The 15,512-nt window shown below is 51.5% G+C and overlaps 1 protein-coding gene across 1 annotated transcript in view; it reads left to right on the top strand.

The window, feature by feature from the left end:
• The first annotated feature begins 8,639 nt into the window (after positions 1–8,639).
• The window catches only part of CCDC92B (coiled-coil domain containing 92B), a 7,504-nt gene continuing 631 nt past the window's right edge, over positions 8,640–15,512 (top strand). The window contains exons 1-3 of the mRNA XM_046676290.1: positions 8,640–8,769; positions 12,540–12,587; positions 15,193–15,508. Coding sequence (XP_046532246.1) covers positions 8,640–8,769; positions 12,540–12,587; positions 15,193–15,508 — 494 coding nt within the window. The remainder of the gene's footprint in view (positions 8,770–12,539; positions 12,588–15,192; positions 15,509–15,512) is intronic.

Raw genomic sequence — 15,512 nt, forward strand, 5'->3', positions numbered from 1 at the left:
GCGGGCGCTGCGGAACCCCGGGCGCAGCTAGCGCGGGGAGGAAGAGCGCCTCCCCCCACCCGGCCGAGCCCGGACCCAGGGCTGTGCTGGCCCGTCGCTCCCTCAGGTCCCAAAGGTGAGGAGGCCGGTGGGCGTGGGGGGTGGGCGCCGGGGTTCCCCCGGGAAGGCTGGCGCGGGGCTGGGCACCGCAGCGCGCGGGAGGCGGAGAGGACCCGCGAGCTGCTGGCAGAAGTTGTCCTCTGCCGCCCAGACTCGGGCCCTTCCTGGCCCTGGTGGAGAGTCCAGAGCTGCCCGAGGTCAAGTCCTCGCTACCTCCTGCCTCCTGCCACCTCCCACCACACATCTTTCTTTCTGCCTGCCTTTCCCCGTCCTCCTTAGTACCTCTCTTCCCCGTCCTCCTTAGTCTCCACATCCCCCTACTGCCTTCTCTGGGAGTGATATTCCAGGCATAATCAGGGCAGAACATCAAGACTGAAGGGGACGGGAGATCCAGTTTCCCCATACATCCCACGCCCGTGTCCCTGGATCCTCAGCTTTGCTGAGGCTGGGGGTCTGGGATTTCGGGGGCGGGGGGGCGGGGGGGGGGGATGCGTGGTCTACGGGTATTGGGAGAGAATGGGCCCTGGGAGTGGAGAGAACCATAAGACCTTAAAGAACATGCCTCCACCACTGGCCAAGTGAGCCCACCTTGCAGAGAGTCCCAGACATTTGTCAAGGGCTGACTTCTAGTACCCAACTCAAATCCCCAGGAGAGCCGAGGACTTGGGGGGGAGTAATTATTTTTTAATGCATGTACTTTTCTTGCCCTGGTGATTCCCAATTAACACTGAGCTCATCTTTCCTGTTTCACCGATGTTCGTTATGTGACTATTCCATGCCAGTGATTCCCAGAAACAAAGCCCTGGCCTCAGGAAGCTTATGGCTCAGAGCAGAAGCCAGGTGCATGCACACACCTGCACACACATACACACACAGAGGACAAAGTGTGAGACGTGGTAGAATGCCTGGGAAACACAGACCCCCAACTCGGTGGGGGTCAGTGAGGGCTTCCTGGGAAAGGTGGCATCTGAGCAGGACCTTGAAGGATGGGTCAGGTTTCAGGAGGCAGAGAGAGGGTGAGGGATAGTAAGCGAGGGGCTGTGCACCGGCAGGGCAAGAGTTTGTTGTGAGAGCAGCAAGAGGTAGAATCCGAAAGAGGAGGAGATCAGACTGCAAACGTGGACTGCACTTAAATTGTGAATGGCCTTAAATGCTAGGGTGAGCATCCAATGGGGTGCTCCTACTTGCCAGGCAGTGTGGTTGTGTACACTAGGCAAGCTCCTCAACCTCTGGGAGCCTCTGTTTCCTCATCTATGCAGTGGGTATACTAATAGACCCTTCAGTGAAGGGTTATTGTAAAGAGAAATGAATAAGTATATGCAAAATGCTAAGAGCAGTGCCAGCCATTTATTATTATTATCATAAGTATTACTAGCTGCATGCTGATTATTATTATAAGTATTATTACCTGTGCATCCATATCTGAGAAAGACTTCTTGAGTTCCTATTCTCCCCCCTACCGTGGGCCTCAGTCAGGTAGTGAAGAGGAATAACAACCAAGAAGAGTAATAAACCTTTCAATTCATTTATTACCATGCCTGTCCTATCTAAAATATCTGTCTGGCTATAAGAATAATAAAAATAAGTTTAACATGCTCCTTCAAACAAGAAGGCATTCTTAAAGAATTTTAACAAAATGTAGGTATTCAGTGTTCAGAACAGTGCAAAGGTATTTGTTGACTCAATAAATATTTTCAGTCCCAAAGAGAAAAGAAAAGTTAAGAATGAAGTTGAAACTGGGACAAGAGACGTAGTCAAGGGGTGCGAGTGGCAGACAATGCAAACTCCATGCAAGCAGAAAGCAAGAGGCTTCAGTTCTGGTTCCTCTCCCAGCCACTTCATTTGCCTGAGGGAGACACGGGGCAGCAGAGGCCAGGGGCCATTGAGCAGACTAAGGGAGGGCAAATGGTTAGCCACCCAAGGAAAGACTGGACTATAAAAGTGGTTTTCAAACCTTTGGTTAGCAGAAGGCTTTTCTCCAATGATTTCACACGTACAAGCCCACCATATGAAAGACGGACAAAATTAGCAAAGCCTCAGGCTCTGCCCTTTACCTCCAACCCTTTTGGCCACATCTGAGACCCCTCTGCCGAACTCTCAGACTGTATGGAGCAGAATTTGAAAACCACTGATTGAGATGATTCAGAAGGCCTTCCGAGCCCTGAGTGCTAGATTCTGTACTTTCTATGGTTCTTCCAACTCAAAGAACTATAAGAACTGGAGAGAGGAGGGAACTACAATCTCCTACTTCCCACGTCAGTTGTAGGCAGATAGCTGGGAGGGAAAGTGAGCACCCAGGAGCTCCAAAGAGAAGCAGGAGGCGAGGTCATTTTCAGAGATCAGGAGCCCAGGCCTTTAGAGAGTCAGAATTGTGCCAGGGTCAGAGGATTCTTGAGCCTGACACTTTGTTGGGGACCTGAGCACAGAAGGCTTCTCCCACCAACTTCCCCAAGGGGAAAATTATCTGTAACTTTCAAACAGATGAGAGGCATATCAAAAGTACTCGGGATTAACTCTATAAATTGTGAACCCTGTGTTACAGGTCCTTTTTTATTCTGGATGACAATTTTTGAGAATGAACTTTTTTTTTTTTCGTGAGGAAGATTTGCCCTGAGCTAACATCCATTGCCAATCTTCCTCGTTTTTTGCTTGAGGAAGATTAGCCCTGAACTAACATCTGTGCCAATCTTCCTCTATTTTGTATATGTGATGCCTCCACAGCATGGCTGATGAGTGGAGTAGGTCCACGCCCAGGATCCAAACCCACAAACCCCAGGCCAACGAAGTGGAGCACATGGAACTTTAACCACTTGGCCACAGGGCCAGCCCCTTAAGAATGAACATTTTTTATCAAACTAGAAATTTAAAACAAAGAAGATCTAGGAGCAAAGGGAGAGGGTGGGCAGCAGAAACAATGCAGGCCCTGAGGTGGTCAGGACAGGGGTCCGAGGCAAGGGACCCTTCTCACTTCAACCTGTGAGGCTGGGCATCTCAGGCTGGATGTGGGAGAAGAAGCTAATCTTTCAGCTGCTGCCGCTGACCTGGACAACGTCCTCAGGCATGAGCTTCTTCTGAAGCCGGGAGGTTCCAGGACTGCATTTCTGTGCAAAACCCTGACATTTTCCTGGCTTGGGCCTTCTGAAGTGCACGACTCCCTAGCCACACAGAGAGCTCTGTGTTGTCCCTGGTGCCCCCTTCCCCACTCCACTTTCCACCCTCCCCAAAACAAACTAAACAATAACATCTAAGAAAGAATATTTGCCAAGATCATTTGTGACCCAAATTCCTGCCCTGAGAAAAGCAGCCTGCCTACTTGGAAGCAAATACTCAAGTCCTTCTGGGAAGGCACAGAAACAGCTGGTTGGCTCAGCCTCTCCCTGTGGCCAGGGTCCAGTCTCCAGGGCTGTGTGGAAAGGGCTTTTACCCTTCAGAAACATTTGCATTGCAGTGGCTGGGAACAGACATTTTCTCTCTTCCTCGTAAGCACGGGCCCACATGCTTTCATCCTCTAGGTACGCACACAGCAGACACATAGATGCAAGAGAAGCAAGAACCACCCCCCACACACACATGCATGTATGTACACATACATGCACTCCTCAAGGCACGCACACAGGCTCAGGTACACACACATAGGCACACACATCCCAACATAGATATACAATAGCACAGACATAGCTCCCCTGACTTATGCACCAGTATGTCTTTTTGACTTCCTGCTTGACATCTACTTCTTCTTTGAGGTCTCTTGAGCATGTCAAGTCTAACCATGTCTCAGGCTTGATCTTACCTTCTCTGTAAATCTGCTTCTCCATCAGCCCTGCCCCAGCTCCAAGATTCACTCACACGTGCATTCTACACATATTTACTGAGTACCTCCTATTTGCCAGATTTTGTGCCAGGTACTAGGGAACAAAAGGGAAAAAAACAGAGCTCTTCATCGTGTGTTTCCAACAATCTGGCAAGGGAAACAGACAATAAACAAAAATGTAATATATGCATCTGGTGATAAGTTTATGGAAGAAAAACAATGCAGATTAAGGGAATGGAGAGTGACAGAGGGTTCTCTTTTAAATCAGTCTATCAGAGAAGGGCCCTGAGGAGGTGACATTTGAACAGAGTCCTGAATGAAGGGAGGGAACTGGCCATGAGGGTATCTTGACGAAGGGTGTTCTGGCAGAGGGGACAGCACATACAAAGTCCCTGAGGCAAGAGTGTGGTTGGCACATTCAGGAAACAGCCTGGAGGCCAGAGTGGCTGGGGTGGAGCCAGCAGTGGGAGAGCAGTAGGAGATGAGGGCAGACAGAGCCGGGGCGATTGTCTGGGGTCTGGTAAGAAATTTGGATTTGGTTTCAGATGCGATGGGAAGCCAATGGAGGGTTTTGAGTGGGAGACGGGGAGACATGATCAGATTTGCTAAAGAAACTCTGGCTGCTGCGTGAAAAACAAGGGCAAGAGGGGAAGGGAGAAGCCAAGTAAGAGGCAGCTACAGTGGTACACCAAGGGGATGGCGGTAGCTGGGACTATGGAGACGGCAATGAAGAGAGCGAGAACTGATCGGATTTAGGACATTTTTTTGAAAGTGGAGCCAACAAGATTTGCACATGGATTGGCTGTGGAATCAAAGAGACTCCTAAGTTTTGGGCCTGAGCAACTGACAGAATAGGCAAATAGCAGTGCCGTTTTTCAAGATGGTGAACAGAGGGCAAGAGCAGGTTTGTAGGAGAGATCACAGGAGTTCAGTCCTGGCACTAGTAAGTTTGAGGGACCGATCAGACATCCAAAAGGACACATTAGGGAGTCAGTCTAGTGTGTGGGGGAGAGTTGGTTTAGGAGTCAGCATATAAACCACATTTACAGCATGGAATTGGACGAGATCACCTGAGGAGTATCAGATAGAGAAGAGGTCCAATGTGAAAGAGGTCTAATGTAAAAGATGAGGAAGTGGGGAAAGCTCCAACAAACGTGTCTTCATACTTAAGTTGGCCAAGCCAGAGAACTGGCAGCCATCCCTCTCCCCATCATCGTGACCTAATCCAGTCCATGCCCACGTCCTGCCAATTCTACCCCCAAAATTCACCCGGAACTCCTCTCCGTCTTCACCTCCATCATCTGGTTCAGGCCTCCATCCTCTCTCACTTTGACCACTGCTGCATTCTCCCAGCTGATCTCCCCGCCCCGTCTAGTGCGCCCTTCCCACAGCAGCCAGTGATGTTTTAAAAATGCAAATCATATCATGTCTGTCTTCTGCTTAAAATCTTTTAACTTCCCAATTCACTTACTATTAATGCAAAATTCTTGACATAGTTGACGACCCTGTGTGATCCTTCTCTTGCTAACCTCACTCCCTGAGACCCTCCCCCAGTACCTTCCACTTCAGCCTTCACCAGCTGTGGCAATATCTCTGTTCCTCAAAAAGACCATGTGAAGCACTTAGCACAGGGCTTGGCACATAGTAGGCACTCAACAACTGTAAGCTACCATTATTATTCTACCTCTGGGCTTCCACAGATGCTGTTCCCTGTTTGGGATGCTCTTCCCTTTACTCTTCAGACTAACTCCTCCCCACCCCACCCCCAAGTCTGTATTAGTCTTCTATTGCTGCATGACAGATTACTACAAACTAAGTGGCTTAACACAACACAGATTTATTGTCTCACAGTTTCCAGGGATCAGGAGTCTGGCACATGTTACCTGGGTCCTCCACTCAGGGTCCCACAAGGCTGAAATCGAGGCAGGCTGCATCCTCATCTGAAGGCTCAACTGGGGAAAGACCCACTTCCAAAATGCCTTAGGTTGTTGGTAGAATAGACTTCTTGCAGTTGTAGGACTGAAGTCCCCCTTGTCTTGCCAGCTGTCAGCCAAGGGCCATTCTTAGCTACTAGGGGCTTCTCTCAGGTCCTTGTTGTGGCTTCCTCCCTAGGCTCTGTCACAGCCTGGCAGTTAACTCCTTCAATGCCAGCAGCAGACTCTCTCTCAGGCTTCATACCTCGTCCTTCAGTAAGGGCCCTTTGAACTGGCCTGCCCAGAACAATCTCCCTTTTGATTAACTGAAAGTCAGCTGATCGCAGACCTTAATTATATCTGCAGAATCCCTTCACCTTTGTCATATAACCTAATCACAGGAGTGAAATCCATCCATAGTCCCACCCACACTCAAAGGGAGGGGAAGATACAGGAGGGCATGCACACCAGGGCTGGGAATCTTGGGGACCATCTTAGAATTCTGCCTGCTTGGAGGTCTTGGCCCAAAAATCACTTCCTCCAAGAACATTTCCCTGACCCTAAATCTAAAATAGGTCCCGTGTTATATTCCTTCACATTACCCTGTAGGTTTCTTTCATGGCATTTACCACAGGTTGCAATTGTATCCTTATTTTTGTTATTATTTGTCTGTTTGATGCACTTATTTATTTGTTTGATTCTCTCCCCCTCGCCCTGTAAGCTCCATGAGAGCAGGAATTTTGTTTCATTCATCACTGTGTCGCCTGAGCCCAGCACAGGGGTTGACAATAGTAAATCATTGAATGAATGAATGAATGAATGAATGATGAACCGATGAGAAAATCAAGACAGGGATTAACCTACTCGCACAACAAAGAGAAGAGAAGGGATGCAGCATTGACTGAGCCAGGTCCTCTGGAGAGTGCTCCACACTTTTTAACCTCATTTCATCCTCACAACTATCCCAGGACTGTCCCTATTAGTAGCCTCATTTTACAGGGAGAGGATACAAGGTTCAGAAAGGCTAACCTTCTTGCCCAAAGTCACACAGCAGGTAACTGAAAGACCTAGGATTCAAATCCAGGACGGTTCTCTGTGTAAATACTGGGAACTTTCTTTGGATTCAAGACTCAGTTCAAGAATTGGGTCTGCCACCCCTTACTGACCATGTGAACTGGCTCAAGTCACTTCAGCTCTGAGTCTCAGCTTCTTTGTGAAATGGAGGTGGCAGTACCTCCTAAAGAGTGGTCGGCAGAAGTAAGATAATGTGTATAAAGTTCCCCAAACACAGCAGATGGTCAGTAAATGGAGCCAGTAATTCCCACAGGCCAAAGGGCCAGCCGCTGCTGAAATGAAAGTCCCGTTTGCTTGGATGAGGGAGGTCGGGAGTTCAAGGGGAGGGGCCCCAGAGAGAGGAAACTATGAATGTGAGGTTCTCAAGTGGACCTGCTTGATGTGACCCTACAGATGAAATTTGGATTTGCAGAGACTTCCATGGGAGCCAGACAGGAGCAGGGGACCATTTGCTGAACAGAACCATCCATCAGCTGGCCTCCTTCTCCACTGCCCAGGGAATTCTTAGGCAGGCGGAGGCAGGTCCTTGAAAGCTTAGGGAGTCCCTGGCAGAAAAGGCAGGAGCTCTGAGTCCTGGGCTCCAGAGGCCTGGGCCTCCGCTGCCCTCTGCCTCCTGTTGTTGCCCTCTGCCTATACTTTTCCAGGACGATGTTACACGGAAGACACTCACTGGGAAAGGGGTGGGGCTGGAAGAGAGCTGAAAAGCCAAACCATCGTTAGGATTCAGGGCTGCAAACCTCCCCTCCATCACAGTGTCTTAAGTTTCCACTATGGATTCACTGCTTGTATCTCCATATCACCCTCCTCTATTCCTCTTTTTAAAAGGAACTCCACTGGGGCTGGCCCTGTGGCATAGCAGTTAAGTTTGCACACTCCACTTTGGTGGCCCAGGGTTCACAGGTTCAGATCCCAGGCACACACCTACACACCACCCATCAAGCCATGCTGTGGTGGCGTCCCACATACAAAATAGAGGAAGATTGGCACAGATGTTAGCTCAGGGCCAATCTTCCTCACCAAAAAGAAAGAAAGAAAGAAAAAGAAGAGAACTTCACCACTGCCTTTAGCCCACAGAGTCAGTGTTAGTAAAACATTCATCAGATCATCCTCCTCTGTGAGCTGGAAGAACCCAGAGCCCTGGGTTGAGGTTAAGTCAGAGAAATGGAGTTGAACTGGGGGAGGGATGTGCTCTAACCATCATGCTGCCCTGCCAGTTGACGGTCGCCCTTGACGTGGGATGCTTGCGGGATGGCAGAGCTGGAAGAAACTTCAGGATTCATCCACTCCACAACTCCCTTACCTTACCCATGAGAAAACTGAGAGCCCAGAGAGGGAGAAGGCTTGCCCAAAGTCACACAGCTGGTTAAGAAGCCAACTAGAACCCAAGTCTCTGTCTGTCTTTACTGACTTTGCTGCTCCATTTGTTTTCCTCTCTGAGAAGTAGAAGAGGCTAAAGTTACATGGGGGCAGGAGAGTGAAGCCGTTTCCCTCAGGGCCCCTGGTTCTTCATCTGTTAAATGGGAATAATTATGCTTCTCTACCAACACACCCACTTGTTCATGAAGCTCTGGTGAGTAAATACAGGGGAAATGACTGTAGTGGCAGAAACGTCTACCTGGTGGCAACAGGACCCCAGATTGGAGGAGACTGCCTGGGATCCGAGGTTGGGCAGGGCAGATGGACCTAGAAGATGTTGGTTCACCTTGTCATCCTCCCCAGGTGGGGCCCAGGCCTGGGTTGCCATGGATACCGTGTCCCTGGAGCATCAGATCCAGAGCGTACAACGCCACATCAGCTTCCTGAAAAAAGAGCAGATGGCCCTGCTGCGAGACCTGCACCTGGAAATCCTGAGGCTGCAGAAACGCTGCTCAGGTGAGGCCAGGAGGGATGGCTGGGGCGGGGGGGGGGGGGGGGGGGGGGTGACTGTCATCATCAGAAGTGCTATCTCTGATCAGGTGTCCATGGGGAGGCTCTCTAAGCCTCAAAACAATCTTGCCAGGCGGGTGTTCCTCACCCCTTTTTCTGGATGAGGAAACTGAGTCTTGGAGAGGTGAGTTTCGGGGCAAAGGGCTCTGGTTCTGTACCAGAGGGAACCTAGGAACAGTCCTGAGGATTCCTGTCCTTTTCCACTAAATGTCCACCAAGCACCTCCCAACCCTGAGAAGCCCCCAGTCTAGTTGGGGAGACACACACACCAACAGGTAATATTAAGATAGGCAGAAAATAAAGAGGGCCGACGGGAGTTCATGGGCAGGATCATGTCCAGCTCGAGGCGTGGGTGATGGAGGAGGAGACGAGGCATCCCCAGCTCCCCAGAGGAGGGAGCATTTCCACTTCCTGAAGGTTGAGTAGGATTTAGACATGCTGAGATATTATGGGGGAATGAGGGTGGAGAAAGCGTTCCAAATGAAAGGAACAGCATGGCAAAGGCCAGAAGGTAGGAAACCAAAAGCTCATGAAAAGTTCCATTTGACCGGATAAAGCTACGCTTAAAGCTGATGAGAAAAGGGGAGCCGGATCATGAAGACCTTGACAAATATCAGGGCAGCTGAGAAGTTTGGCCTGTCCTCCTCGGTAGTGGGGAGCCACTGAAGGATTTTGAGCAGCATCCTGCTGCCTTAAGAAACTCAATCTCGTAGTCATGTGGAAGATGAATTGGTGGGGGAGGGAGGCAAGGAGACTAGTGACAGGGCTGATGACATAGTTCAGGGGAGAGGTGAAGGAGGATGGAAAGGGGACAATCAGTGGGAGGCAGATCGAAGGAAACGACTTGACAACCGATTGGATTTGTGAGCAGGACAGAGGGAGGCGCCAAGAATGAACTAAATCCCAGGCCTGACCGCCCCTCTTGGCCCTCGGGCCTCGGCTGCCTGGCTCTCTCAGAAGCTTGGCTCTGGCCCAAGCGCTTATCCAGGCCAAGTCTCCAAGTGAGGCTTTAAAGCCAATGACTCCTTGAATGTCTCAGCTGGAACGGCCCAACCTCTTCATTGTACAAGTAGGTAAACTGAGGCCCAGAGAGAGAGAATCACCATATGTTAGTGGCAGAGCCAGGATTAGAACCCAGGAGGGCTCTAGACTCCCAGTTGTGCATGCCTCTGCAGCTTTCTGCACATTCTCTCCCCAAGATGCTCAGATTTCCACCTTCATTCCAGCCCCTGCTCATGGGAGGCTCCCCATTCCCCAGAGGGTTTGAGTGACCTGCCGGGCTCACTCTGTGACATGAGGAAGCCAGCAGTCTGACTCTCAGCCCCCATAGCCTCCTCTGGCTCCATATACAGGTTCAGCTGCCACATCCCAAGGCCAGGCTCCCTGCAGTCTCCCACAAAGCCTGAATGCCAGCAGAGGCCAGCCCAGGGAGCAGGGATGGCCCATGCAGACTCAGCCCTGCCTCATGCCACTTTCTTCTTGCAATAACAACACTAAAGGAAACCGAGACAAGAGACCCTAAAGCTCTACAGCTCTTCTGTTTGCTTTTTGCTTTGCCCTAATTCTGAACACCTTGGTCCTTCCACTCAGGACACAGACCAGGATCCCGAGAAAGTGTAATCGCAGGAACGGAGGGCCCTCGGCCCCCACCACACTTCTCAGACGGGTGTGGACCTGCAGCCTCTTGGTATTGATTAAGGAGATAAAAATAACTCTGCCCTGGAGCAGCCACTCTTGGGGCTGATATGCCTGAATAAGGCCCTGTCTCCAAGGGGTGGGAGAGTCAGGAAGAGACAGGAGCAAAGCAAAGGAGAAGATTAAAAAAAAAAAAAAAAAAGATTAAAGAGGGACCCAGAGGCTGGGAAGGGGATAGGAGAGGGGAGGGGCTGGTATAGGAGTCACCGGGGCAGACCTGCAGGAGCGCCTGCCAGAAAGGGGTGACGACTCCCAATGGAGGGGCTTGACAGGTGGGTGGGTGTGTTCTGAGTGGCGGGCAACCTGGATGACAACAAGAACCGCCCCCCCCCCCCCCACGTATTCAGCACTGACTCAGCCACAGGCTGATCCCTCTGTTTATTTCCTCTCATTTAATCCTAGCAACAGCTCCTGGTGAGGCAAGTATGATTCTGTCGCCATTGCGTAGGTGAGACAACTGAGGCTCAGAGAGGTGCTGTCACTGGCCCAAGGTCACACAGTGTATCTGGCCTCACAGCATATTCATCTAAACTGTGGGGACTCTGGCCACAAGATGGGCAGGGAGATTTGATGGATGGGGGAGCGGAGCCCAGCTGGGATTCTGTCTCCCCTCCCCCAGCTCCTGGGGTTAAGGGCTGAGGAGAAACCAGCCCACAGGGAGTTGGTGGCAGAGCAAAAATCCCTTGGGCTATGTCCCTGAACCTAGTCCAGGGTTCCTTGGGCTACATCCAAGGGCTTCGGAGGAGGGGCCAAGTTGGCCCCAGGAAGCCCTGCGGGGTGGAGGCATCACAGTCCTCCCAGGGGCCCCAGGGAGGAGGTTCAGGCTCCGGTCACGGCAGAAGGGCCCAGGCACCCCGGGCTCTCTGTCTCCTAGCAATAGTTGGCCTCCTCAGGGAAAGCATCTCCAGCAAAGCCCTTGGTCTCTAGAAGAGCCGTGAGGGCAGTGAGCAGGGGCAGGAGAGGGCCCACAAGGCTAGTCGCTGTGGGTGCTGCTGGACGGTGGTCCCAGAGATCTGCTACCTTCCCCCACCCCCACCTCCCTGCAGGCACACACAGGTGCTCCTGAGTAGGTCCCTCTGTCACAGGCAGCGCAGCTGCTGGGCCCCCTCCTGCCCCTTTCCCAGCTCATGAGCCCTGGTGGAGTTTCGGGAATGGGGGTGGGGCTGGAAAAATGATCAAACTCAGCTGGCTGAGGGGCGGGGCATTCTGGGCTCTAAGGAATGGGGACTGGGAAGACAGACAGGCAGAGGGGTGGTGGCTGGGCTGCCAGCGCCCAAGAGGAAACTGCTCCTGCACCGGCGCCCTTGGCGGGCTCCTTGGCTGCCACGCCCCGCCTCCTCAACGCCAAGCCACGTGCCATGCAGACTTTGCTTCGCCAGGTGGCGCTGTCCTCCTTGAAGCCCCCTCCCTGCCGTGTGGAATATGGCGGGACCGGGGCTTGAAAAGGGGCGGGGCTGATGTTCAGAAAATAACATAGGCACAGCGGTACTGCCTGTGGAAATAGTGAAACGCATGTGTCCTACTGGTAAGCAGCCACTGCCCTGAGTCCCCGTCCAGTGGTCCCAAGCAGCCCAGGACCCTCCACCCTTCCCAGATCCACCAACTAACGGGTCTCCGCCCCGCACAGCAGGGGGTCCTCCAGACCGGCTCTGATTGGTTGGCATGTTCAGTATTTATGTGTCACCCCTGGGAAGGAGCACATGCGTCTCTATCCCCAAAAGCAAGCCGGGCTCCTCAGTTCCACAAGAGTTGAACTAACCCCAAATGCAGGCCACATAGCTTGCGCTGCAAAGATCTCTGGGCTTAGTGTCAGGCAGATCGAGCTAAGCTGACCCTGGCACCTCTCTTCATCTGTTCCACTCACGGGGCTGTGGTAAAAGAGGTATGGGGGGGGGGCGGTTAGATGGTTTCTAAAGATCCTGATTTCCACTTTTACTGGGCTCTAATTATTCCCTGATCCCTCTCACACACCTTCTCTCTCTCTGACACACACGACTGCCTTTTATTTTCTCTCCCCCCAGAACTGACCCATGACCTGGAGTTGAGAGAGGCCCAGTCTCACCAGCAAGGTAAGGGAAGGATGACTGGTGGGGAAGTGCCATGGGGCCAACAGGTCACCTTTTCCCCACCACTTAGTAGGACCCAAGCCTTCTCTATCCCCAGTCCAGGCTTGGGGACTCCACTCCTCAGCTTGTTAAGCAGATGCAGGACGTCGGTCCCACTTGCCCACTCAGCTGGGTGACCTTGTTGCGTGAACAACCTGTACCACCATACATAGTGCCCTGTATCCATGTCTCTGTCCAAAGTAGGAAAATGAAAGCAGGAAGGAGATGGTGCCCAGGATATCCACCTGGCTGAATTCATTCCTTTCTGTGACCCACCTCCCCAGTCCTTCCCATCCTTGCACAAATGATTCCCATGGTCAGTGTCCACGCCCTGCAAGATGCTGAGTGTCAAGATGCAACACAATGGCAGTATAGGGGTCCTTGACTTGAAGGAACTTAGTCTAGATGAGGGGAAAAGAGACACACGCACATTAGCAAATCTTTCATTTTACAAAAGCATGACTTCTTGGCAATGTAGCAATTCCACTAAAAAACTTGTTTACAGATTATTACTTCCTCTGTAAAACAGGGGGTGGCGTGGGGAGTGGTGTTCAGTGGGTATAGGGTTTCAGTTTTGCAAGATGAAAAAGTTCTAGAGATCTGTTGCACAACAATGTGAGTATACTTAAACTATTGAACCATACACTTAAAAAATTAAGATGGTAATTTTTAAGGGTTTTTTCTTACCACAATTAAAACTTTTTTAAACTGGGAGGGGCTGCATTGTTGAGATCTTAATCACCAGATTGTCTGATCTCTGAGAACTAGGATGGGATGCCCATGGTCTCCAAGTACAAGACACATTACCCGACATTGAGAGGAACTCCGTAAATGCCTAATTAAAAATGAATCACAAAAACAGTCTTTTTTAGCCAGGAGAAATTTAAGAATGGGCCATGTTAATGTGCTACTCATAGATCAAGAGCTACATGGCCAAGAGTTCGGGGTGGGGAAAGCTGGAAGTTGAGAGTAAAATTAAAAGCCCTACACATTGCTTTGTGTATTTGTGCATAAAGATCTAAAGACTTATGGACTTGAATGAATTCTGCCCACTCCTTTAAGTGGCCACCACGGGCAACCTCTTGGTGTCTAGGTGCTTAGAGGAAGGGAGCACACATCCCAGACACCAGGTAAGGACAGTTCTGTGACAACAGCAGTTTCCCTTCCACCTACTGTCCTTCCTCTGAAAGGCTTTGGAGTCACCTGGGCTCAAGACACTGCCACAGTGTTCCAGTGTTTACCTTCTTTCTCAGTGCCCTTGAGAGCTCTCTTTCTTTGTTCTTTTCTTCTGTGATCACCGAGTGATTTTCATATCCCTTCCAGCATCACCTTCTGCCTACCTTCTGTCACCTTTCAGCTCCATATATCTCTACACTCACATGTGCATATCCCGGGATACTGTCTCTGCTGAAATGGGACTATGATCCAGTAGGCAGGAATCCTCAATTCTAGGGGTACATTAGAATCACCTGGGAAGATTTTTTTTTTCTTTGAGGAATATTAGCCCTGAGCTAACATCTGCTGCCAATGCTCCTCTTTTTGCTGAGGAAGACTGGCCCTGAGCTAACATCCGTGCCCATCTTCCTCTACTTTATATGTGGGACGCCTGCCACACATGGCTTGCCAAGCAGTGCCATGTCTGCATCTGGGATCCGAACTGGCGAACCCCAGGCGACTGAAGCAGAACGTGCGCACTTAACCGCTGCACCACCTGGCTGGCCCCCACCTGGGAAGATTTGAGAAGTACCAGTTCCCAGGTTCAATCCCAGATTCTGACTCAACTGGTCCTTGGTTGGGCCTGGGAAACTATTTTTTAAAGCTCTCTAGGTGGTTCCAATATACATCCAGTGGTAAAGGCAACTGTCACTGCAGTGGCAAAGGCAGACAAACAAAAAAATTACCAAGTGCAATAAATGCTCTCTCTTTGAAGGAAACAACAAGGTCTGGGCACACTGACTCCCCTCTCCTCCCCACACTCCCAGTTCTTTCAGTCCCTTGGTCTTGCGTGTCTCTCCTGCCACAGGGCTTTTGCACAAGTTGTTCCCTCTGTCCAAAGCACTCTTCTCTCCCTTCTTTACAACTTAGTTCCTATTCATCCTTCAGATCCAAGCCCAAGTGGCTCTTCTGCTGAGAAGCCTGCCCTGCTTAGGTCACATTCTCCTGTTACAGTCAGGGCACTAGCACATCAGAGGCAACCTCACATTCATTTGTGATTCTGTACTGCACCTCTCCCACTATTCTTACTGTAAACTGCATGAGGAATGTTTTATTATCCACCATATCCCCAATGCCTACCACAGTGCACATAGTTGGGGCTCAACAAGTATTATGGAGTGAATAAATGATCAGGGAGGGTTTTGCACTTAAGCTGAAACCTGAAGAATTAGAAGGGAAGCCAAGCAGAGGGTAGGAAGATGCAAGGGCCCTGAGGCAGGAGGAGGAAGGCCAGTGTGGCCGAAGCGTGGGACGCGTGGTCGGGGAGGGGCAGGGCTCTGTCACGTGGATCGGTGGGCTGTGCAGGTTCCGCCAGGCGGGACCATCACTTCTCCCCGTTATCTCTTCCTTCCAGAGGCGGCGTCCCGGGAGCTGGAGAGCAAGTGCCGCGCGCTGGAGTCCCAGCTGGCTGCGCGGGCGGCGGCCAACGCGGAGCTGCGGCGGGAGGTGGCGCAGCGCGAGGCGCTGGTGTCGGCGCTGCGCTGCAGCCTGCGCGCCGAGGAGCGCCGCTTCCTGGACGAGCTGCGTCGCCGCAGCCACCGCGCCACTGTGCTGGGCACCGAGCTGCAGAAGCACACCGAGGCGGCCGCCTACCTCTCCTGCCAGCTGCACGCGGTGCGCCAGAGACTGCAGACTCCGCGCCCGGGCCCCGGCGCCGCCGCCGAGCCCCGGCCC

Source organism: Equus quagga, chromosome 11, assembly GCF_021613505.1.
Source record: "Equus quagga isolate Etosha38 chromosome 11, UCLA_HA_Equagga_1.0, whole genome shotgun sequence".
NCBI lineage: Eukaryota > Metazoa > Chordata > Mammalia > Perissodactyla > Equidae > Equus > Equus quagga.